At 47.1% G+C, this 23596-nt stretch overlaps 1 protein-coding gene and 1 long non-coding RNA gene across 2 annotated transcripts; one reads left to right on the forward strand and one right to left on the reverse strand.

Moving 5' to 3' along the window:
• The first annotated feature begins 1239 nt into the window (after positions 1–1239).
• LOC130099482 (nuclear factor 7, brain-like) lies at positions 1240–23000 on the forward strand. The gene is made up of 6 exons (XM_056265193.1): positions 1240–1650; positions 9708–9803; positions 10008–10238; positions 10356–10378; positions 10460–10578; positions 22440–23000. Exons 1-6 carry the CDS (start codon positions 1255–1257, stop codon positions 22973–22975), a joined length of 1401 nt encoding a protein of 466 aa, XP_056121168.1. The 5' UTR covers positions 1240–1254; the 3' UTR covers positions 22976–23000.
• LOC130099483 (uncharacterized) lies at positions 10977–11660 on the reverse strand. Its single transcript, XR_008808393.1, has 2 exons — positions 11464–11660; positions 10977–11262 (listed from the first exon to the last, which is right to left on the reverse strand). It is a non-coding gene; the product is annotated as an uncharacterized LOC130099483 (long non-coding RNA).
• Positions 23001–23596: the final 596 nt, after the last annotated feature.

Consider the following 23596-nt stretch of genomic DNA (forward strand, 5'->3'; position numbering starts at 1 on the left):
AAGACACACCTGCAGGTACAGAGGAGAAAGGAGAGAATACTGAGAGAAAAGAAAGACGATACCCATTCAGAAAACCCAAACCCAAAGAAAGACTGAACTTATAACAGAGAGAATGAACTTAACTGAATTACAGATACCCGAGAACAGTTTAACTCTTAACGCTGTTAGCCCCTTAATGGTTGCATGTGAACGTTCTTACTTAATGCCTTACTTGAATCCTTCATTTTATAAAGGTTATTCACTTAAACAGTCAAATATACAGACATTCATTTGTTCAAAGATGGTAATACATAGTAAAATACATTTTACTGTATATTGCTATGCATATTCATGTTGATCAGACCAAGAGCATTCTGAAGGTAGTAAGAATGATATGTAAAAATTATGGGAAAAGACAGTTATATTTAAAATGCATAATGAAGGTATTTATACCCCAATTGACGCTCGGGTATGTGTGTGTGTGTGTGTGTGTGTTAATTTGCATTCAGGCTTTTAGGAAGAATGCATTTAGTTATTCAGAGAATCCATCATTCCGCCCAGACCTTACATGTATAAGCATTTTGGGGTTGTCTATAATTAATAGTTTTATATTTTAATTGGTATTTTGTGTTTTATTCAAAGTTTTACAGCATTATTTTTTTACATTTAAATGCAGGTCCATATTGAATTCACTTTTTATGAAGAAATCCTGATGTTCCTGTTTGTATATACCCAAATGTGATCATAAACTCTTCCACAACACTAACCAGGAAGAGTATGACTTGTTATTTCTCTTTCTGTCACACCGACTTTGTTTCAACAAAAGCAATAAAGAATAAGCAATCAATGGATGTGACAGTCTTATATGACCTGCGAGAAGGGACAATCAATCTTATTTTTTTTGGAATCAAATTTTAATGTAACTGACTTTAAAAAAAGTTATAAACAGTCTTAAAGAAAAAAATGGATGACTAATTTGTAGGACTAGTTTCAGTGGTTTATGCAACGACACCTGAAGCTCCAGAAGTTCATCAGAAGCTCCACCCTCTTACTAAACCCACCAGGAAGTGACTAGTCATTATTTCTACCTTTCATTTTTACTGAAAGCTAAATCGAGTCGTGAAGAACAGAAGAGGACACATTATATTAGGATGTTTGTGTATTTCTGAATAAACCTAGATTAGATTTTGATTGTAATAGTTATTTACTCTTTAAACCAAAGTTGAGAAAGTGAAAGTAAATTGTAGATCATTTGATATTTTACAAGACGAGAAAATGGATTCAAAATCTGTGGAAGAGCTTTATTGTCCTGTTTGCAATGAAATCTTCAAGGCTCCTGTTCTTCTGTCCTGTAGTCACAGCATTTGTAAAGAGTGTCTACAACAGTTCTGGAAAACTAAGGAAACTCAGGAGTGTCCTGTCTGCAGGAGAAGATCCTCAAGAGATGATCCTCCAGTTATTCTGGCGTTGAAAAACTTGTGCGAGTCGTTCCTGAAGGAGAGAAATGAGAAACGTTCATCAGGATCTGAGGAGATCTGCAGTTTACACAGTGAGAAACTCAAACTCTTCTGTCTGGAGGACAAACAGCCTGTGTGTTTAGTGTGTATTAATTCACAAAAACATGACAATCATAAATTCAGACCCATCAGTGAAGTGGTTTCATCATATAAGGTAAGACAAATGTTTCTTGTTTCACATGTAAAGAACAATAATTAGTCAAACATAGATATCATAACATTCATACTTTACTATTTCAATGTCATTTTACTCAACTTTATATGACATTTACTGTGTGGTAATAGTTTTCATAGATTTTGCAAAAAAAAGAGCACAATTGAGCGGACAACTTTAGTTCAGCCTCATTGGAGAGTTTTCAAGCATGAACTGCCTGTTTAAGGTCCTGCCACATCTTCTCAACTGGTTTCAGGTCAGGCCTTTGACAAGGTCACTCCAAAACTGTAATTGTGCTTTTTTTAGCCGTTCAGCTCACTATTCTTTGAATAGTTGAATTGAATCAAATTTGTCTTGTTGCTTGAGCTTCAGTTTGCAGACTAAAGATAGGATATTGTCCTTCAGCATTTTCTGATAGAAAATAAGAAAAATTCAGTTCCTACGTTGTTGTTGTTGCCCTTTGGTGACTTTGAGCTAGCCTGGTTCTACCAGACTCTCGTAAATTTCATTTGTACAGAGAGTCTGGCCTCGCTCCATTGAGAAACGTTTACTTCCTTGTAGGCGGGTTCTCTGTTAAAGTTCAAAACTATTGGGTCTGCCCAGAGTCACTCAGGATCTGTCATAGCCAATCGCTAACGTGTGGTCGTGACGTATGCCATGCGCCGAAACCGGCTGGAAACAACAAGTCCGAATTCCATATTCATAAATCTAAATATCTAAATGCTAAACCTCTCTTTCTTATATTTGAGAAAGAATTTTAAAAATACCTCTTTTCAATTAAGTTGTCTGAGAACAAAAAAGCCTTAAAAACATTATCTGTTTGTAATTATTTTCCTTTTTTCAGTGTCATGTAATTCTCTTAACTTGTTAATGTTTATTTTATATTATCCCCCTACTGTTTTATTTTTGTTTTTTATTATTATTTTTTGTTTGTTTTTGTATTATGTTTTCTGTTATTACTTGTGTATTGTTTTAAGCAATAAAAAAAACAAGTCCGAATGATCAGAGGATTATGTTTAGAATAAGATGTCTGTCAACGAGAGCTGCATGTTTTGTTCATCGAATTTAAGAGTTCAAGGAACAATTCTAAATTCTAAATGTATATTTGACACTAAGGACAGTGGTGTATTCAGTCAACTGTCGAAGCTGGGTGTAATCATTAACAAAACGCCGCTGAGGTCGTTTCGGATCTGCCGCAAATGCTGTACAGTGATCATCGTGCCGAGCTGCCCAGCACGAACTCCTAACCTTTCTGCCTCCCTCACTTGGTCCTCCATTAACGTTAGTGCAACAAGAGGAGACGACTGTCACAGACACGTTCAGGAAAAAAGGACCCAAATGCAATCTGCGAGACAACAGTTCCTTTAATGAAAATAATGCAAGCTGCGTAGAGTGGTCAAACAGAAAAGTCTCTTGTAGCTGGTAATCAGACGAACAGAAAGCCTCTTGAAGCAGGTAATTAGATGAACAGAAAGTCTCTGGTAATCAAACCAAACTGAGGAGTAGTCCAGCAACGATACTCAGCATCCAGCAGCAGGAACACAAATCAGGGCTCGTGGTCCGTCTGTCGCCCTCAAACACAGAGAAGCTGGGTAGAGAAAGACTTCAGTAATTTCCAGCACTGGCAGTGCAGAAGTAGCAAACATACGTCAACAGGACGAGACAAGACAAGATGCGAACAGGTAAGCTCTGTAACACACGTTTAACATAGTCAATAATCTGGCAGAGAAAAGGGGAAAAAGAGAACTAGAAGTAGGAACGCTAATCAGGAAGAAAGTGATAACAGGTGAAAATGGAGAAAGAGTAATGGAAAGGCTGATGGCAATCAGCTGGTGGAGAATGAATGAGCGTGATAGTAAGTGGGTGTGTCTAAGCGAGGTGTGTGTGTATGAAGGGAGCGCGTGTGAGAATGGATACAGGAAACAAAAAGAATACAAGAGGGAGACAGAGACAGAAGAGAACACCGGGATCATGACAGTACCCCCTCCTCAACGAGCGCCCCCTGGCGCTCCCGAGGGTAGAGGCTGGCGAGTGCGGTAGAAGTCCTCGATAAGCGAGCGGTCCAAGACGTTCCGTGAAGGAATCCAGCTTCTCTCCTCCGGCCCGTATCCCTCCCAGTCGACAAGGTACTGATGACCACGACCTCGCGGACGGACATCAAGTAACTTACGTACGCGATATACAGGACCTTCCTCCACCCGAACAGGAGGGGAAACTTGGCGAGGTGGGGGGCGGACGACGGGCTTGACGCACGAAACATGAAACACTGGATGGACGCGCCGGAGGTTAGGAGGTAATCTAAGTCTAACCGCGACAGGACTGATAATCTTAGAGATAGAATATGGCCCAATAAATTTAGGGGCCAACTTGCGGGACGCGAATCGTAAAGGAAGATTGCGAGAGGAGAGCCAAACCTTTTGACCGCAGATGTATCTCGAACTCTTAATACGATGACGATTAGCGGCACGGCGAGTGAGAGAACGAGTATGGCATAGAGCAGACCTCACCCCTCTCCAGGTTCTTTTACAACGCCGAATAAACGCCTCGACAGACGGAACATTAGTCTCCGCCTCCTGAGAAGGAAACAGAGGTGGCTGGTACCCAAGACAACCGTGAAACGGAGATAAGCCGGTGGCGGAGGACGGAGAAGAATTATAGGCATATTCGGCCCATGGAAGTTGATCAGCCCACGAGGAAGGATTACGAAATGCGAGACTGCGGAGAATACGACCAACAATCTGATTAGTTCGTTCGGCCTGACCGTTGGTCTGTGGGTGAAAACCAGAAGATAGACTGGGTGACGCACCGATCTGACGGAAAAACTCCTTCCAAAATAACGACGCAAACTGGGGTCCGCGATCAGACACGACATCCGAGGGAAGTCCGTGAAGCTTGAAAACATGACTAACGACAGCTTGAGCGGTCTCCTTAGCGGATGGGAGTTTGGGAAGAGGAATGAAGTGAGCGGCCTTAGAAAAGCGATCAACTACAGTGAGGATTACAGTGTTGCCTTTGGACTCCGGTAGTCCGGTAATGAAGTCGAGCGCGATATGTGACCACGGGCGAGATGGAATAGACAGGGGTCTAAGCAGACCAGCCGGAGGCAAATTACTAGACTTAGTCTGGGCACAGATAGAACAGGCGGCCACAAATCGACGGATATCGCGCTCGCGGGTAGGCCACCAGAATCTCTGACGGATGACAGCAATGGTTCCCCTAACTCCAGGATGGGCGAACAACTTGGAGGAGTGACCCCATTGCATGACAGCCAAGCGAGTGGGGACAGGAACAAAGAGTAGGTCTCGCGGACATTGGCGAGGAGTGACGACCCGAGATAAAGCCCGTTTAACCAAGCGTTCGATTCCCCAGATGGAAGAACCAACGATGCAGCCTTGAGGAAGAATCTCCTTTCTCACAGGAGTTCCCACGGGGGAATCGAACTGACGCGAGAGAGCGTCGGGCTTAAGGTTCTTGGAACCAGGGCGATACGAAATAGAAAAATCAAAGCGATCAAAAAACAGGGACCAACGAGCCTGGCGAGCGTTAAGTCGTTTAGCAGACCGTATGTACTCAAGGTTTTTATGATCGGTCCAGACAACGAATGGGACAGGAGAGCCCTCGAGCCAATGACGCCACTCCCCCAAGGCTAAACGAATGGCCAGAAGTTCTCGATTACCGACGTCATAATTTCGCTCGGGAAGAGAAAGACGGTGAGAGTAGAAAGCGCACGGGTGAACCTTATCATCAGAAGATGACCGTTGCGACAGAATGGCCCCAACGCCCACCTCTGACGCGTCGACCTCCACGATGAATTGTTTGAAGGGATCGGGAGTAACTAGAATAGGAGCAGACGTAAACAAGGTCTTTAAACGATCGAAAGCGGACTGGGCTGAGTGCGACCATTCAAAACGGGACTTGACAGACGTGAGAGCGGTGAGATGAGCGGCGACCTGACTAAAGTTGCGGATAAACCTCCGATAAAAATTCGCAAAACCCAAAAAACGCTGTAAAGCGACTCGTGAGTCGGGAACCGGCCAATCGGTGACAGCCTGAACCTTAGCGAGGTCCATGCTGACTCCGTCAGCAGAAATGTCGGACCCTAAAAACGTGACCGACTTGGCATGAAAGGTACATTTCTCGGCCTTAACGAAAAGACGATTCTCCAACAAACGTTGGAGTACACGACGTACGTGTTGAACGTGAACCTGGAGAGATGGGGAGAAAATTAATATGTCGTCTATGTAGACAAAAACAAAGACATTCAACATGTCTCTCAAAACATCATTTACTAGGGCTTGAAAGACTGAAGGGGCGTTGACGAGGCCGAACGGTAAAACCTTATATTCAAAGTGCCCGAGGGGGGTGTTAAACGCGGTTTTCCATTCATCTCCCTCTCGTATACGCACCAAATGATACGCGTTCCGCAGATCCAGCTTTGTGAAAATCTTTGCCCCCTGAAGGATCTCGAAAGCTGATGACATAAGGGGAAGAGGGTAGCGGTTCTTGACCGTTATGTAATTTAGCCCACGATAATCTATACAAGGGCGCAAAGAGCCGTCTTTCTTCTTTACAAAAAAGAAACCTGCGCCCGCGGGAGAGGAAGACGAAACAATAATACCTGCAGCGAGGGACTCTGAGAGATATTTCTCCATGGCTTCGCGCTCGGGCGCGGACAATGAATACAGTCTGCCCCGCGGCGGAGTCGTGCCAGGTTGGAGGTCGATACAACAGTCGTACGGGCGATGGGGAGGAAGAGAAGCGGCACGTGATCGACTAAAAACCGCCCGCAAATCGAGATACTCCTCCGGAACCCCCGACAGATCACCAGGATCCTCCTGAAACACAGAAACAGAAGAGACAGGGGGGACAGCAGACACTAAACACTTAACATGACAAGACAATCTCCACGAGAGAATGGACCCCTTGCCCCAATCAATATGTGGACTGTGTTCAACGAGCCAGGGATGGCCCAAAACAATGGGAGTGTAGGGCGAATGAAAAATAAAAAAGGTAATGGTCTCCTTGTGATTGCCAGAAAGCGTGAGACTCACCGGAATGGTAGTACGGCTGACTCTTTCAAGCTCGCTACCATCAAGGGCAAAAACAGGAGTACTGTCATTCAAATTAACTAAAGGAATGCCCTGTTCAAGAGCCCAAGTCTCGTCTAAAAAACTGGCCTCCGCTCCCGAGTCGATAAGGGTCTGACAGGTTACAGAAGAGCCGGACCATTGGAGAGTGGCAGGGAAAGAAGTGCGTGAACTTGGCGGAGGGACACAAGCAGTAGCGCTCGCCAGAAGCCCTCTCCTTACTGACGAGCGTTGGATTTTACCTTGCATGTGGTAGCGAAGTGACCGGCAGATCCGCAGTAAAGGCAAAGTCGGTTTAAGATGCGTCGCTCACGTTCAGCAGCAGTGATCCGAATTCCCCCCAACTGCATTGGCTCGGGAACCGGATTAATAGGAGGGGTATAAGAAGAAACGGGAGGTGAGGAGAGCTGAGGCCTCTCCATGCTGCGTGCTCGGCGCCGAAGCTCGAAGCGTCTGTCTATGCGGATAGCTTGGTCAATAAGAGAGTCAAGATGGGTCGGCACCTCCCGGGACAGAATCTCGTCCTTAATGTCTGTGTTGAGACTCTCAATAAATCGAGCAACGAGCGCTGGCTCATTCCATCCACATGTTGTAGCGAGCGTGCGGAATTCAATTGAAAAGTCCGGGACTGACCGTTTACCTTGACGGAGAGATGAGAGCAAACGAGAAGCCTCGACGCCATGTGAAGACCGGTCAAACACTCGAGTCATCTCCTCCTTAAATGTAGAGTAACAGCTGATGCAATCAGAGTCGGCATTCCAGACCGCCGTTCCCCACTCTCGCGCCCTCCCGGTGAGAAGAGAAACAACGTAGGCGATACGAGTGCGGTCCAGCGAATAGGTGAGTGGCTGTAAAGTGAAAACCACCTCGCATTGAGTAAGGAACGAACGGCACTCTGAAGGGTCGCCAGAGTAGCAGGGTGGATTATTAATTCTGGGTTCTTGGGTTCCAGAGAGGCGCGGAGGAGGTTCCGAGCGTAGATAGTGCATCTGCTCTGAGAGATCCGACAGTTGACTCGCCAAGGATTCGACTGCTCGACGGGTAGTGGTCAGCTCGTCCTGTTGGCGGCCCAGCATGGCTCCCTGAAATTCCACCGCAGACAGAACGGAATGGTCAGTTGCTGGGTCCATCCTTTGGCCAGATTATTCGGTCACAGACACGTTCAGGAAAAAAGGACCCAAATGCAATCTGCGAGACAACAGTTCCTTTAATGAAAATAATGCAAGCTGCGTAGAGTGGTCAAACAGAAAAGTCTCTTGTAGCTGGTAATCAGACGAACAGAAAGCCTCTTGAAGCAGGTAATTAGATGAACAGAAAGTCTCTGGTAATCAAACCAAACTGAGGAGTAGTCCAGCAACGATACTCAGCATCCAGCAGCAGGAACACAAATCAGGGCTCGTGGTCCGTCTGTCGCCCTCAAACACAGAGAAGCTGGGTAGAGAAAGACTTCAGTAATTTCCAGCACTGGCAGTGCAGAAGTAGCAAACATACGTCAACAGGACGAGACAAGACAAGATGCGAACAGGTAAGCTCTGTAACACACGTTTCACGAGTTCACACTTACATCAATTGAACAGAGTAAAGATTATGCGTATTTGGCGTGCTGTCCGGGGGGAGGGCTCCGAGCTCGGAATTTTGCCCGAACCCAGAGTACTCCCCCCGTTGTTGTAAGAGTATTAGGACTATAAGTGAGGAGATGGGGTGGTGGAGGGATGCTGTTAAACTGTCAATGAACGGAGGTTAGTTTGCTGTATATATACACAGCGCTTAACTCGTTTATTAAGCACCACTCTTGTCTAATTAGGTTTGATTATCTGAATGTGCTCCACGTGTGTTTAATTAGGTTTAATTATCTGAACGTGCTCCTCCCGAACTTTGTTAATAAAACATCATTTAACATAGTCAATAATCTGAAAAGGGGAAAAAGAGAACTAGAAGTAGGAACGCTAATCAGGAAGAAAGTGATAACAGGTGAAAATGGAGAAAGAGTAATGGAAAGGCTGATGGCAATCAGCTGGTGGAGAATGAATGAGCGTGATAGTAAGTGGGTGTGTCTAAGCGAGGTGTGTGTGTATGAAGGGAGCGCGTGTGAGAATGGATACAGGAAACAAAAAGAACACAAGAGGGAGACAGAGACAGAAGAGAACACCGGGATCATGACAACGACAACAACTATCGGCTTTGCATCCCTATCGTTCGCCTTAGCTAACTCATTCACCACTAGCGGAGTGAGCTGGAAAATCAAACTTTTCCCGAACCCCGTGGGGAGGAGGGCCACAACATCATGGCCACCAACAACACTTAGCAAACATTGATCTTGCCTCGGCTTTAACTTCTGTATATTCAGCAGTTTTGCAACAACGGACCGAATAGATTTTCTCACGTCTTTCTCCGCTGCCGTTACTGAACTCCAACTCAAACTGACGCGCTACATCAACGTCATCGTTCTCAGCCACTCCCTCTGTTCGCTGATTGGTCCTACAAAAAATTGATTTCTGGAAACCTAAGAATACACAGCAGTCCCAGACGTAGTACTGAAGGAAAATGAAATTGAGCGGAAGTGCGTAGGAGGGCGGAGCCAGGCTAACTTTGAGCCACTTCTGGGAAGGTTTGCTACTGTGCCGAGTTTTTGGATACTGGCTCTCGCTGTGGTTCTTTGAGTCCAAGAGCCTTTGGAAAAGCTTTGCAATTTTTCAAAGATGGATGTATTTCAATCACTGTCTTCATCATTATTCCTGGAGTTTCTTTCACCTTTGTCATAGTGTGTTACTGTTTAAGACCTTTTAACCAACTTCATGCTGTTGAAAAAGTCCTATTTAAGTGTTTATTTAAGTGTTTATGAGATTTACACAAAAACAGAAGAAATCAGGGTGGGGGTAAATACTTTTGCACAGAATTGTATGATCATATCACTGTATTTTCTTCTCTTCAGTGTAATCTGGTGTTTAATGTATTTTTGTTCAATTCTAGGAGGAGCTCGATACAGCACTGAAGTCCTTACACCAGAAACTTCAACACAATGAAAAAAAGAAAGGGGAGTTTGAGAAAACAGCTCAACACATCAATGTGAGGAAACAGAATCAAGAGTCATTTTCATTACAGCTGAAGGATCACTTTATACCGCTATGAATCGATATATATTAATATAATGAATTCCAGTAGATTATTTCTGCAAATGCCAAGCAGCTTCTGCTTCTGGATCCGTTATATGTCGGGTATCTGAGATTTGTGTTTACTGAGATGACTGAAGTGAATGTGATTTGATTTCAGTCTCAAGCTGAGCATTTAGAGCGTCAGATTAAAGAAGAGTTTAAGAAGCTTCATCAGTTTCTCAGAGATGAAGAAGAAGCAACAATCACTGCACTGAGGGAGGAAGAGGAGCAGAAGAAGCAGAGGATGAAGGAGAAGCTGGAGGAGATGAACACACACATCTCAGCTCTTTCACACACACTCAGAGACATGGAGGAGATGATGAAAGACAGTGACGTCTCGTTTCTAAAGGTGACAAATCAATCTGGCTTCATTCTCTGTGCATAAAACAACTTGTATAGAGAGACTCATTGACAGTGAGTGTGTTTGATGCGATATTAAAATGTGTTCAAACTCGATATTTTCCAGAACTATAAAGTCTGGATGGAAAGGTAAGTGAGCTGCTCGTATCTCTTCTCTCAGTGGATCTGAACTCAAATTCACTGCAGTTCTGACTCCTGAATGTTCCTCAGAGTCCAGATCTCACAGCCGGATCCACGGATGAGTTCTGGAGCTTTGATTCATGTGTGGTGTTATCTGGGTAACCTGCCGTTCAGAGTCTGGAAGAAGATGCTGGAAACTGTCCAACACAGTGAGTCTCAGCAGATTTAACACAGTGCAGAAGATAGTTCAGATATAAACACACACAACATCAATATAATATATATATTAAAAATCACTGAATCTGAACTGTTTTAAAGGGCACCTATTATGGCATTTAAAATGTTCCTAATATTGTTTTGGGAGTCCCCAACAACAGTTTTACAAGCATGCAATGACAAAAAACACTTTTGTTGTTTTATAATATGCATTTATTTTTACCTGATTTGCTCAGTGACTCCCATATGAATCGTTTAACGACTCATTTTTCCAAACCCCGCCTTTGCGTGACGCTAATCTGCGGTGATTGGTCAGATACCCAGTCAGTTGGTTAACGCAGAGTACAGTGTACAATGCTTTTATGTGAGGAAATAACAGGAGGATGCAAGATGCAAGTAAAACTCAGTTTAATGAATAAAGTCAGAGTGAACAATGATGACAAGGCACAGATCAGGGACAAACACTCAGATGGTCAGTGAAGCAGGGACGAGATGGCGATCCGGTGGTGGAAACAGATGACAGCGTGCTCGAGTGAAACCCAGGGATAGTGGAACATCCAGATGACACGAAGAACTGACGAAATCCAGACGACACGAAGAACTGACGAAATCCAAACGAGGAACAGAACAGACGAGGCACGAGCACAGGAAACACACCAAGGAACAACCACAACGATCTGACAACAAGAGAGAGAAAATGCTGGGTATATAAAGGGAACTGGAATGAATGGCAGCTGGAGACACTAATCAACACAACGAGTAACCACACCCACACAATTACACTCACGCAGACACATCAGCATGAGACAGCCGATTCATAAACCGTGACAGTACCCCTCCTCCTAAGAACGCCTCCTGGCGTTCTCAGACTCCCTTACCTGTCGATTGTAATCATCAATAAGGGAGTGATCCAGGATGTCTCTAGCAGGTACCCAACTTCTCTCCTCCGGACCGTAACCTTCCCAGTCCACCAAGTACTGAAATCCGCGTCCCCTCCGTCTCGAGTCCAGAATGCGGTTTACCGAATATGTGGGTTCCCCATCTACGAGTCGCGGCGGGGGGGGGGGGGGGGGGGGGGGGGGGGGGGGGGAACCGGGGCAGGCGGATTAATGTGAGAATGAAACACGGGCTTAATTTTAGACACATGGAAGGCGGGGTGAATTCTCCTGTACGCAGGAGGGAGTTTGAGGCGGACTGCCACCGGACTAATAATCTTGGTGACAGGAAACGGGCCAATAAATTTGGGAGCTAACTTGTTAGACACGGAGCGGAGAGGAATATTCTTGGTAGAAAGCCACACTTTTTGACCCACGACGTAAACGGGAGGCTTTGACCGGTGGCGATCGGCCTTGGCCTTCATGCGCCTCCCTGCTTGGAGTAGAGTCTCACGGGCTCTAGTCCAAGTACGGTGGCACCTCTGGACGAATGCGTGAGCGGAGGGAACCGCGACCTCGGATTCCAGACTCGGAAAAATTGGTGGCTGGTAACCTAAACTACACTTAAATGGCGAAAGGCCCGTGGATGACACTGGTAATGAATTGTGGCCGTACTCCACCATAGAAAGCTGTTGGCTCCAGGATGACGGATTCTTGGCAACCAAACATCGCAACATTCTTTCGAGGTCCTGATTGGCTCGCTCAGACTGGCCATTACTCTGGGGATGATAGCCCGAGGACAGACTGACCGTGGCCCCCAGCAATCTACAAAATTCTTGCCAAAATCTGGATACGAATTGGGAACCCGTCAGAGACCACGTCCGTTGGGAGGCCATGTAACCGAAAAACGTGATCTATGACAGTGACCGCTGTCTCCTTGGCTGAAGGTAATTTGGGCAAGGGAATTAAATGTGCCGCCTTCGAGAACCGGTCCACTACGGTTAAAACAACCGTCATGCCATTGGAGGGCGGGAGGGCGGTGACAAAATCTAGAGCGATGTGGGACCAGGGTCTCGAAGGGACAGACAGCGGTCGAAGTAACCCGTCTGGGGGTTGGTTAGATGTCTTACTAGTGGCACAGACTGAGCAAGCCAAAACAAAATCGTGAATGTCACGAGCCATCAATGGCCACCAAAATCGTTGCTTAACTAGAAAACTGGTGCGAGTCACTCCTGGATGACAAGCCACGTTGGAGCAATGACCCCATCGAATAACATCAGACCGTAACCCCTCCGGAACAAACAATCGACTCGGTGGGCAACCAGGCGGAGGCGTTACCCCTTCTAAGGCTGTCATGACCTTCGATTCGGCCTCCCATACCAGAGTGGAGATGACAACTTTCTCAGGTAAAATACACTCGGGAGTCACCGGGCGTTCGGATGGATCAAAAATACGAGATAAAGAGTCGGGTTTGATGTTTTTGGACCCGGGGCGGTACGAGAGAACAAAATCAAAACGTCCGAAAAAAAGAGCCCACCGAGCCTGCCTGGAGTTGAGTCTTTTAGCAGATCTGATGTATTCAAGATTCTTATGGTCGGTCCAAACGATAAAGGGTCCCCCCGAACCCTCTAACCAATGACGCCACTCCTCCAACGCTAACTTAACTGCCAACAATTCTCTATTACCAATGTCATAATTACATTCGGCAGACGATAGTCGATGAGAAAGAAACGCGCAGGGATGCATCTTGTCGTCTGAGGAAGCGCGTTGTGAAAGCACTGCTCCTACTCCCACCTCTGACGCGTCGACCTCCACCACGAACTGACGTGTGGGATCAGGGGTGACAAGAATGGGAGCCGAAACGAAGCGACTCTTGAGGTTGGTGAACACTGCCTCGGTAGTGTTCGACCACCTGAACATCGTTCGGGGGGAGGTCAAGGCAGTCAGAGGCGCGACTAGTTGGCTGAAATTACGAATGAAACGTCGGTAAAAATTGGCGAACCCCAGAAACCGCTGTAGGGCCTTACGGGAATCTGGACTTGGCCAATTTACCACAGCCTTAACCTTGTCAGGATCCATGCGCACTCCCTCAGAGGAGATGATGTACCCTAAGAAGGGAACAGACTGTGCATGAAACGAGCATACATCCGCCATGACAAATAGCCCATTCTCTAACAGTCTCTGGAGCACTCGTCTGACGCGTTGAACGTGTTCCTTGAGAGACGAAGAAAAAATCAATATGTCATCCAGGTAAACATATATGAACTGATCTACCATGTCTCTCAACACGTCATTAACGAGTGCTTGGAAAACCGCTGGGGAGTTGGAAAGCCCGAAAGGCATAACCAAATATTCAAAGTCCCCCCTAGGGGTATTAAAAGCGGTTTTCCATTCATCCCCCTTCCTGATGCGAACCAAATGATATGCATTACGTAAGTCCAGTTTCGTGAAAATGGATGCTCCCTGCAACCTCTCGAAAGCTGAAGACATCAACGGCAAAGGGTAAGAATTCTTTACCGTGATGTTGTTCAGCTCTCGGTAATCAATGCAAGGTCGTAGAGAACCATCCTTCTTCCCAACGAAAAAGAACCCCGCCCCCGCAGGAGAAGAGGAAGGCTGGATGAACCCAGAGGCCAGAGAATCAGAAATATATTTCTCCATGGCCTCCCTCTCGGGGATAGAAAGAGAGTAAAGTTTGCCCTTAGGCGGAGATTTACCTGGCAGTAGATCTATCGCACAGTCATAGGAACGATGCGGAGGAAGAGAAGCAGCGCGAGACTTACTGAACACCTCCTTCAGGTCGTGGTACTCCGGGGGCACGTTAGACAAATCCGCTGCCTCACTCTGAAACACAGAACCAGACACAGAGGGACAGGCAGACACTAAACAGGACTCATGACAGTGGTTACTCCATGTGGAAACAGTGTTAGTGCACCAGTCGACACGGGGGTTGTGTCTGGAAAGCCACGGGTGTCCCAAAACCACTGGTGCAAGTGGTGAGTCCATGAAAAAAAATGAGATGAGTTCTGTGTGATTTCCAGAAGTGATGAGGGTAATGTCTTCAGTAGCATGTGTAATCCGGGGAAGTTCTTGAAAGTGCGTTGACGGTAATCTGGTGCGAGAGAGGAGTGACGGGGATCTGAAGTTTAAGTGCAAGTTTGAAGTCCATGAAATTACCCTCCGCTCCCGAATCCAGAAGTGCGTTGGTGCAGTGCGTCGACTGTCACCATCTCAGTCTTACCGGGAGGAGGGTTTATGATGGTGATGAGGTCTTCTCGGCGGAGATCCCACCCGATAGTAGCCTCATACTTACTACCGGGCTTGCTCTTTTACCGGGCAGGAGTGGATGAAGTGGCCCGCCCGGCCACAGTAGAGACAGAGTCCTTGGGATCTCCGCCTCTCCCTCTCCTCCCGGGAAAGCCGAGCTCTCCCCACCTGCATGGGTTCGTGGTCGAATGCGGGGCTGACCGCGCTCGCACCACCGGGCTGGTGGTCTTCCGTGCTGAACTGTGGACGGCTGGGGCGCGTCAATCTGGTCACACGATTCAGTCGAGTGTCTACTCTCAGCGCAAGTTCCACTAGTCCGTTCAGCGTCTCCGGTAAGTCCATTGCGTAAATCTCCTTTTGAACGCGGTCAGCCAACCCATGCAGGAACATATCCCACTGCGCCTCCTCGTTCCAACGGCACTCTGCGGCCAGGGTGCGGAACCGAATGGAAAAGTCCGCCACCGAGCCTTCTCCCTGTCGCAGTTTGGCGAGTAATCTGGCTGCCTCCTTACCCGCCACTGCACGGTCGAAAACTCTCTTCATCTCTTCGGAGAGTGCCTGGAACGAGGTGCAGCAGTTGTCTCCGTTCTCCCACACCGCCGTCCCCCAAAGCGATGCTCTTCCTGACAGCAGGGTTAATACAAATGCCACCTTCGCCTGTTCGCTCTGGAAAGTGTGTGGCTGTAAGGCAAAATGCATAGAACATCTTGTGAGGAATGCTCTGCAAAACTCCGGTTCACCGGAATATCCCTCTGGTGTGGGTAGGCGTGGCTCTGGTCTCCCTGCTGCTGCAAGCGCCGGTGGTGAGGGGACGGTCGGTGTGGGGGGCGCAGTGGGAATCCGTAAAAGTTGTACCTGTTGGGTGAGCTCGGACACCTGCTTCACGAGTGCTTGCACCGCACGACCTGTGCCTGAGATGTTCTCTTCCTGTTGATCCATACGTGAGATACTGCGAGCGATGAAATCGTTGATCTGTGACAAATTTGCTGCATCCATGGTTTGGTCAGATCGTTCTGTGAGGAAATAACAGGAGGATGCAAGATGCAAGTAAAACTCAGTTTAATGAATAAAGTTAGAGTGAACAATGATGACAAGGCACAGATCGGGGACAAACACTCAGATGGTCAGTGAAGCAGGGACGAGATGGCGATCCGGTGGTGGAAACAGATGACAGCGTGCTCGAGTGAAACCCAGGGATAGTGGAACATCCAGATGAAGAACTGACGAAATCCAGACGACAGGAAGAACTGACGAAATCCAAACGAGGAACAGAACAGACGAGGCACGAGCACAGTAAACACACCAAGGAACAACCACAACGATCTGACAACAAGAGAGAGAAAATGCTGGGTATATAAAGGGAACTGGAATGAATGGCAGCTGGAGACACTAATCAACACAACGAGTAACCACACCCACACAATTACACTCACGCAGACACATCAGCATGAGACAGCCGATTCATAAACCGTGACAGTTTATCAATTACATTGTGTTATAATATGATTATAGTGCACAGCTTTGTAGTAAAAAAATCAAAATAAGAGAAGAAATTTAAGTTGAGTTATGTTAGCGACCATAGCCCAACGTTCAGTAGTAAAAGCACATTCAGTCTTTGTTTGCGTTAGCCCAACGCATAAACAGATTAATAATGCAGTACTACGAGGTATTGCTCTATTCTTTATGACAACTCCAATAACAACGACAAACACTTCACATATTTCAATACAATTGACATTGAAGACTATAGAAGCTGCGCTTTGCGTACACAACACACAAAATAATTATTGAGTATGCTACATAAAACATAAAAGAAACAATTATTAATATTAATAATAGGCTACTTACAGGTTGTGATTCGGAGGAGGAAGCTGATCCAAATAAACTAGGTACTGAACCTTCCTTATATATCAGCCGGCTCGCAAATCCATATTTTACAGCATTTATGTTTGTGAAGCAATCATCTTCAAAATGACGCGAACAAAGCACAAGGTCCGGGCTAACGTATACTTCTGTGGTATAGTTGTATATATGAACGGCTATACTTCTGTGGTATAGTTGTGTATGAACTGTAGCCACTTAGTCTTCAAATGCTCCTCCCTGGGCAGATGAAAAAAGTTCGCTTTTGCGTCGCACTTTAGAACGCAGCGTCTCATCGACATGATGTTTTCAAGATTTCCCTGGCGTCTACGAGTGCAATAAGTGGGCGTATCTTATTCAAATAACTTGTCAAGTTGACGTCATCTAGACAGAGAAAAAGCATCGGTCGTCTATCGATTCATATCAGCGACTCTTTACAATAACTTTGTATACGGTGAACTTTCATATTTAAAACTTTGCAGGATGTTTTTGTTCACTTAGATCTATGTTACACACTACATGAAAGGTAATTTTCAAAAATCCATAATAGGTGCCCTTTAAAGTAAATCATCAGATCATACAGCGAACTCATAATAAAAGTCTATTCCTCAAGGTCTAGACCTTTATGTATTAGGATACAACAGTGTTTATTGAATACTGATATTAAACCTGGAGCCTCAATCCAGTCTGACAGTAACGCCTCGGTTACGATTGTAACCTCGGTTCCCTGAAGAGGGAACGAGACGTTGCGTCAATTGAGGCTAAGGGAACGCAACGCGTGATGATGTCTTGAAGCACATGTAAAATCAGTCCAATGGCGTGACGGGACGTCAGAGCGGGTGACGTCATGAACCAGGAAACTATATAAGCCCGTTCGCTCTTCAGGGAACCGAGGTTACAGTCGTAACCGAGGCGTTCCCTTTAAAGGGAACTCGCGCTACGTCAGTTGACGCTAAGGGAACGTCTATACCAACGCCCCCATAGCGAGAAGTGCCTGTCCAGTGTGAAATCAGGGTGAGCAGCACTAGGACGAGAGCACTCGGGACCCTTGTGTAGAGTCCAAGTCCAGAGCATAAAACCTAACGAATGTGTGAGGTGAAGACCATCCTGGCGCATCACAAACGTCTTGTAGTGGAACTCCTGACAATAAGGCCTTAGAGGCCGCCATACTCCTAGTAGAATGAGACCGGACAGCCAAAGGAGAAGGCTGTCCGGTCGACTAATAAGCAAGTGAAATAGCCTCGACCACCCACTTGCTCATTCTTTGCTCTGATGCAGGAGACCCTTTGTTAGGGGGTCTAAAACCTACAAACAGCTGTTCGGATTTACGCCACAGGGCAGCTCTGTGGACGTAAGCATCCAACGCCCTAACTGGGCAAAGCAAATTATGCCTTTCCTGGTCCGCATCCTGGAATGGAGGAGGACAGAAGGCCTGCAGAACTATAGATCGGGCCACATTAGTGGGGACCTTCGGAACATAACCAGGTCTAGGATGAAGGAATGCTTTAACCATGCCAGGTGCAAATTCCAAGCACGAGGGTGCAACCGACAGAGCCTGAAGATCTCCTATTCTTTTAAGAGAGGAAATAGCGAGGAGGAACAGTCTTTAGAGTGAGAAACCTGGCTGGAACCTCCTCCAGGGGCTCGAAGGGAGCCTGGGAAAGGCCATGGAGGACAATCGCCAGGTCCCAAGTCGGAACCCTAGTGCGCTCAGCAGGCCTCAGCCTCAAAGTGCCACGAAGAAAACGAGATACCAACGGGTCTTTCCCCAAAGACATTCCACCCAAAGGAATGTGGTAAGCACCTATGACCACCACATAAACTTTTAACGTGGACGGAGATAGACCTGCAGTGAACCGGTCCTGCAGAAACTCTAGCACTGAACCGACCGGGCAGTTAACTGGGTTCAACTGACGGTCACTGCACCAGGAAGAAAAAACTCTCCATTTTAAAGCATAATGTTTCCTCGTGGAGGGAGCTCTGGATTGTAGAATGGTCTCCACAACCTCGGTTGAGAGACCTGACCCTATGAGCTGGGCCCCCTCAGAGGCCAAGCCCACAGGTTCCACAGTTCGGGACGAGGATGAAATATCGAACCTCCTGCCTGGGACAACAGATCCCTCCTGACGGGAAGCTCCATAGGAGGCCCGTTGAGGAGAGACACTAGATCTGCAAACCAAACTCTGCCCGGCCACCGCGGGGCTATAAGAAGTAGGTGTAGATGGTCCCTGCGAACTCTTTCCAAAACTCCTGGGAGCAGAGCGATCGGGGGAAAAGCATACAAACGTAGCCTCGGCCACGTCTGTACCATCGCATCCAGTCCGAGAGGAGCTGGATGCGTGAGGGAGAACCAGAGTGGACAATGCGAAGTCTCTCGAGACGCAAACAGGTCCACTTGAGCCTGGCCAAACTCTCTCCATATCAGCTCCACAACCTTGGGGTGGAGCCTCCATTCCCCGGGCCTCGGCCCCTGTCTCGACAGGATGTCTGCTCCCACGTTCTGGGCCCCCGGGATATAAGCTGCCCTGAGTGAAAGCAGCAAGAGGATTTGGTGCGCCAGTTTGCACAGTGGACGTGACCGCAAACCCCCTTGATGATTGATATAGGCGACCACCGATGTGTTGTCTGTGTGGACCAACACATGGTGGCCCCTGAGGTCTGTGAGGAAACACTTGAGAGCAAGAAAGACAGCCATCATCTCCAGGCGATTGATATGCCAGGAAAGGTGATGGTCTCCCCACAGACCCCGAGCCGAGCGTCCCTCTAGGATCGCTCCCCAGCCCGTGAGGGAGGCATCTGTCGTTAGCATCCTGCGACAACAAGAAGCTCCCAGCATGGGACCCTGGGACAGGAACCACGGTTTCTTCCACATACCCAGGGCACGTAAGCATCGCCGCGTGTAACCTTGATCATGCGAAAAGGGTTGCCCCTCGGGGAAAACCCTTTGGTTCTGAGCCACCACTGTAAGGGCCTCATGTGCAGCAGGCCAAAAGGTATCACGTTGGACGCTGCTGCCATCAAACCCAACAGTCTCTGAAACTGTTTTACAGTAAGCGACTGGCCTAGCTTTATCCTTTTCACGGCTGACAGAATGGTCTCTATGCGTGCCGGAGACAGACGCGCCCGCATTAACATAGAATCCCAAACTACCCTTAGATAACTGGTCCTCTGTAATGGAGAAAGCACACTTTTCTTGGCGTTTAGCCGTAACCCCAGCTCCATGTGGGCGAGGACGACATCTCGATGCCGAACCACCAACTGATGCGACTGAGCTAAAATCAACCAATGTAGTCGATGTAGTTCATGATGCGAATACCCTGTATACGTAGAGGTGCCAGAAGATGCATCCATGCATTTCGTGAAGGTGCGGGGAGATAGTGCTAGACCGAATGGAAGAACTCGATATTGGTATGCTTCGCCCCCGAAAGCAAACCTCAGGAACTTCCTGTGATATGGGTGGATGGAAATATGGAAATATGCGTCCTTGAGATCTATTGTGACAAACCAGTCCTCGGATCTGATCTGCAGAACAATTTGTCTCAAAGTTAACATTTTGAATTTCAGTTGCATGACCGATTCGTTCAGAACTCTCAGATCCAAAATGGGACGCAACCCCACATCCTTTTTTGGAACGATGAAATAACGGCTGTAAAACCCCGTGTCCCTGCTGGAGGGAGGTACATGTTCTATGACCCCCTTGTCCAGCAGGTTCCTCACTTCCTGTTCCATCACCAGAACCTGCTCGGGGTCCACCACGGTGGGTAGAACCCCCATAAACCTGGGCGGACGAGACCCAAACTGAATCTGATAACCCTTTTCTATGGTCTGCAGGACCCAACGAGAAATATTTGGCAGTAGCTTCCACGCTGTCAAAAACTCTACTAGGGGTACCAGCCTCTCGAGACTGGCTTCTGGATTTAGTTGTTGTTGAGCAATCAGCTCGTCGCCCTGTAACGGCTCGCCGGCAGGGAACGACTGAACGGACTGCTCTGAGACCCTCCTCGGAGGGGGCGGGCATCCCAGGGCCACTACGTTTCCGGGTGGACCCTGAAATATGTGCTCGCTGGGGACCGCTGCGCTCTGTAACACACGAAGTGGCAGAGTTAGCATAACGGTCCCCTGAGGACACCCGAAGAGGAACTGGCACCGTAAACGAGGTGTTAACCGCTCTCTCTTCGGGGGGGACTGTCCTCGATGACCTGAGCCCTCGGACGTCAGGACCTTTTCTTCGCAGCCTTCCTGGACAAAATAACGGTCCTCAGATCCGTTTTGGGCCTGGTCGACTGCTGTTGAGCGGACTTCCCGTGACCCTGGCTTTTCTGTGGAGGAGCATGAGAAGCCATGCTCATTTTTTGAATGAAGCAATGGGAGGAGCTGGCTTTAGATGTTTGGGGCTGCTCCCGCTCAGCAGCCCCGGAGACATGAGTCCGGCGGGGGAGGAGTTTCTGAAACGCAACGGATTGTTTAGCTGATTCTTGAAACCGTTCAACCACTGAAATCACGGCGTCACCGAAAAGCCCAGAGGGCGAAACTAGAGCATCCATAAGAAAATGTTTGTCCTTTTCTTTAATGTTGCTTAGAGACACGCTGCAGCCTGACCAGCAGCAGAATAAGCCTTACCCACCAAACCAGATGTAACTCTAACAGGCTTGGTGGGTAACACCGGGGCTTTAATGGAGGATGCAGATTCAGGGGAGAGATAGCTCATGAGCGTCTCTTCCACTTTTGGCATCTCCCCATAACCATACTCTTTATAATTGTGTATATTGGAGTAATGTGATGTTTGTGTGTTATAAATTCTGCTCGACACTGGCTTCTCCCACGATCTAGACACCTCAGTGTGAAGATCGGGGAAAAATGGAAGCCGCCGGTGTTGAGGTTGTGCACGAGAGGGCAGGAAGCGTTCGTCGAGTTTGCTTTTCGAGCGAACGTCCTGCTTATCTGACGGCCAATCGATATAAAAAATTTCGACCGCTCTCGTGACCACCTCAACCAGCTCCTCATACGCACGAGACTGAGGTGGCGAATCCTCAGACTCGTGTGTATCAACACTCACAACATCCAGTTCCTCAGAACTGGATAGTTGAAGTGTTGGTGCCTGTATCAGGGTGGAAGAAACCGCAGCGCGTGCTTCCGAACCCTGACACAAAGCACTGGCTCTGTCAGGTGAGGGTAGAGATAAGGTAGAGCCCGTCTCTAACCCCGCTGACAGATCCATTTGCGAACCCCAAGACTGAAGCCTTCGCTGTGCCTCGGCAGCAGTGGGACCTGAGCATTGGAGAACGCGAGGCTGAGCGTCCTCGCTAAAGAACGGCAGGCGGGGGCGGAGCGTCCGCAAGGGAAGCACTTCGCAGTGCTCACAGCCAGCGCCCTCGAGTGCTGACCGTGCATGCTCCTCACCCAAACAAGCTACACAAAGAACATGAGTGTCCCCACCCATTAAATAACGCGGGCAGGGGTGCACACACATCCTAAACTGCTGCTTGCTCGCCATACTTGATATATGACAACACCAAATAACAAGACAGATTTCACATAGAGCGCTTGTGAAGACACAGAAGCTGTCGCGGCTGGGTTTGTACCGGCTTATATAGTTTCCTGGTTCATGACGTCACCCGCTCTGACGTCCCTTCACGCCATTGGACTGATTTTACATGTGCTTCAAGACATCATCACGCGTTGCGTTCCCTTAGCGTCAATTGACGCAACGCGAGTTCCCTTGAAAGGGAACTGAGACACCATTGTTATGATAGCATGATTTATGATTTATTTCAACAAAAGAAAAATGTATTACATTTACATTTCTAATACATCACATCTCATCCTCTAATCTGATGTTATTCTCTTTGCAGCTCCGTTGAATCTGGATCCAAACACAGCAGATCCTCATCTCACACTCTCTGCTGATCTGACCAGTGTGTCGTATAGTCGTGTAGATAAAACACTTCCTAATAATCCAGAGAGGTTTGACTATTATCCATGTGTCCTGGGATCTGAGGGCTTTAACTCAGGAAAACACTGCTGGGATGTGGAGGTTGGAGACAATACAGACTGGAGTCTTGGAATAACGACAGCATCAAACCAAAGGAAGGGGAAGGATTTCTTTAACTCTAATGTCTGGTGTGTGGATTACATAAACAGCAAATACGGCTCGCAATCCCCAGAGCAACCTGCCACTGTCTTTCCTGTTAAACAGAAGCTCCAGTGTGTGAGAGTTCAGCTGGACTATGACAGAGAAACAGTGTCATTCTCTGATCCTGTAACTAACACACATTTACTCACATTCAGGACATCCTTCACAGAAACTGTCTTTCCATTCTTATGCAATCTCTGCACAACTCCTCTGAGGATTTTACCAGTTAAACTGTTTATTACAAATCACAGTTAAATCTGCTTCTGCTTCTAGATTAATACAGATTTGCAAATTATGCTTTAATAATAACAAAGGGTCTCATTGATCAATTTTTCAGAGTGTTTGAAAATGGCACATGCTGTAAGTGCTAGAATGCACTTGATGTTTGGGGTGAATTCGCCTTTTACTTTTCTCCAAACACATACAGTAAAATTACTTAAAAATAGATACAGTAATAGTCAGGGTCACTCAGGGTCACTCTTATGAGTGTTTTAAAATGGGACATGATATAAGTGCTAGAAGTTCAAGTAAAATGGCAAAACTGTGAGTGACTGTAATGGTAAATGGTAAATGGACTGCATTTATATAGCGCTTTCACAGACCCAAAGGCCACCAAAGCGCTTTACAATTTGCCTCACATTCACCCATTCACTCACTCATTCATACACCGACGGGCGAATAATTTGCTAAATTTGCTGACGGGAGATTTGTAATGCTAAATGCGTGACACTTGAGAGCCATGCATATTAATTTTCATATTAATTTTCCACTGAATTATGCGATCTGAAGAGCTCAAACAGCGAATACAGCGAGCTCTGTCTCTCCTCTTCCTGATTTGCATCAGTTTTTGATCTCAGTGCTCGCTCATTCACTGTA

Source organism: Rhinichthys klamathensis, unplaced genomic scaffold (assembly GCF_029890125.1).
Source record: "Rhinichthys klamathensis goyatoka isolate OS25496 unplaced genomic scaffold, OSU_Roscu_1.1 h1tg000230l_1, whole genome shotgun sequence".
NCBI lineage: Eukaryota > Metazoa > Chordata > Actinopteri > Cypriniformes > Leuciscidae > Rhinichthys > Rhinichthys klamathensis.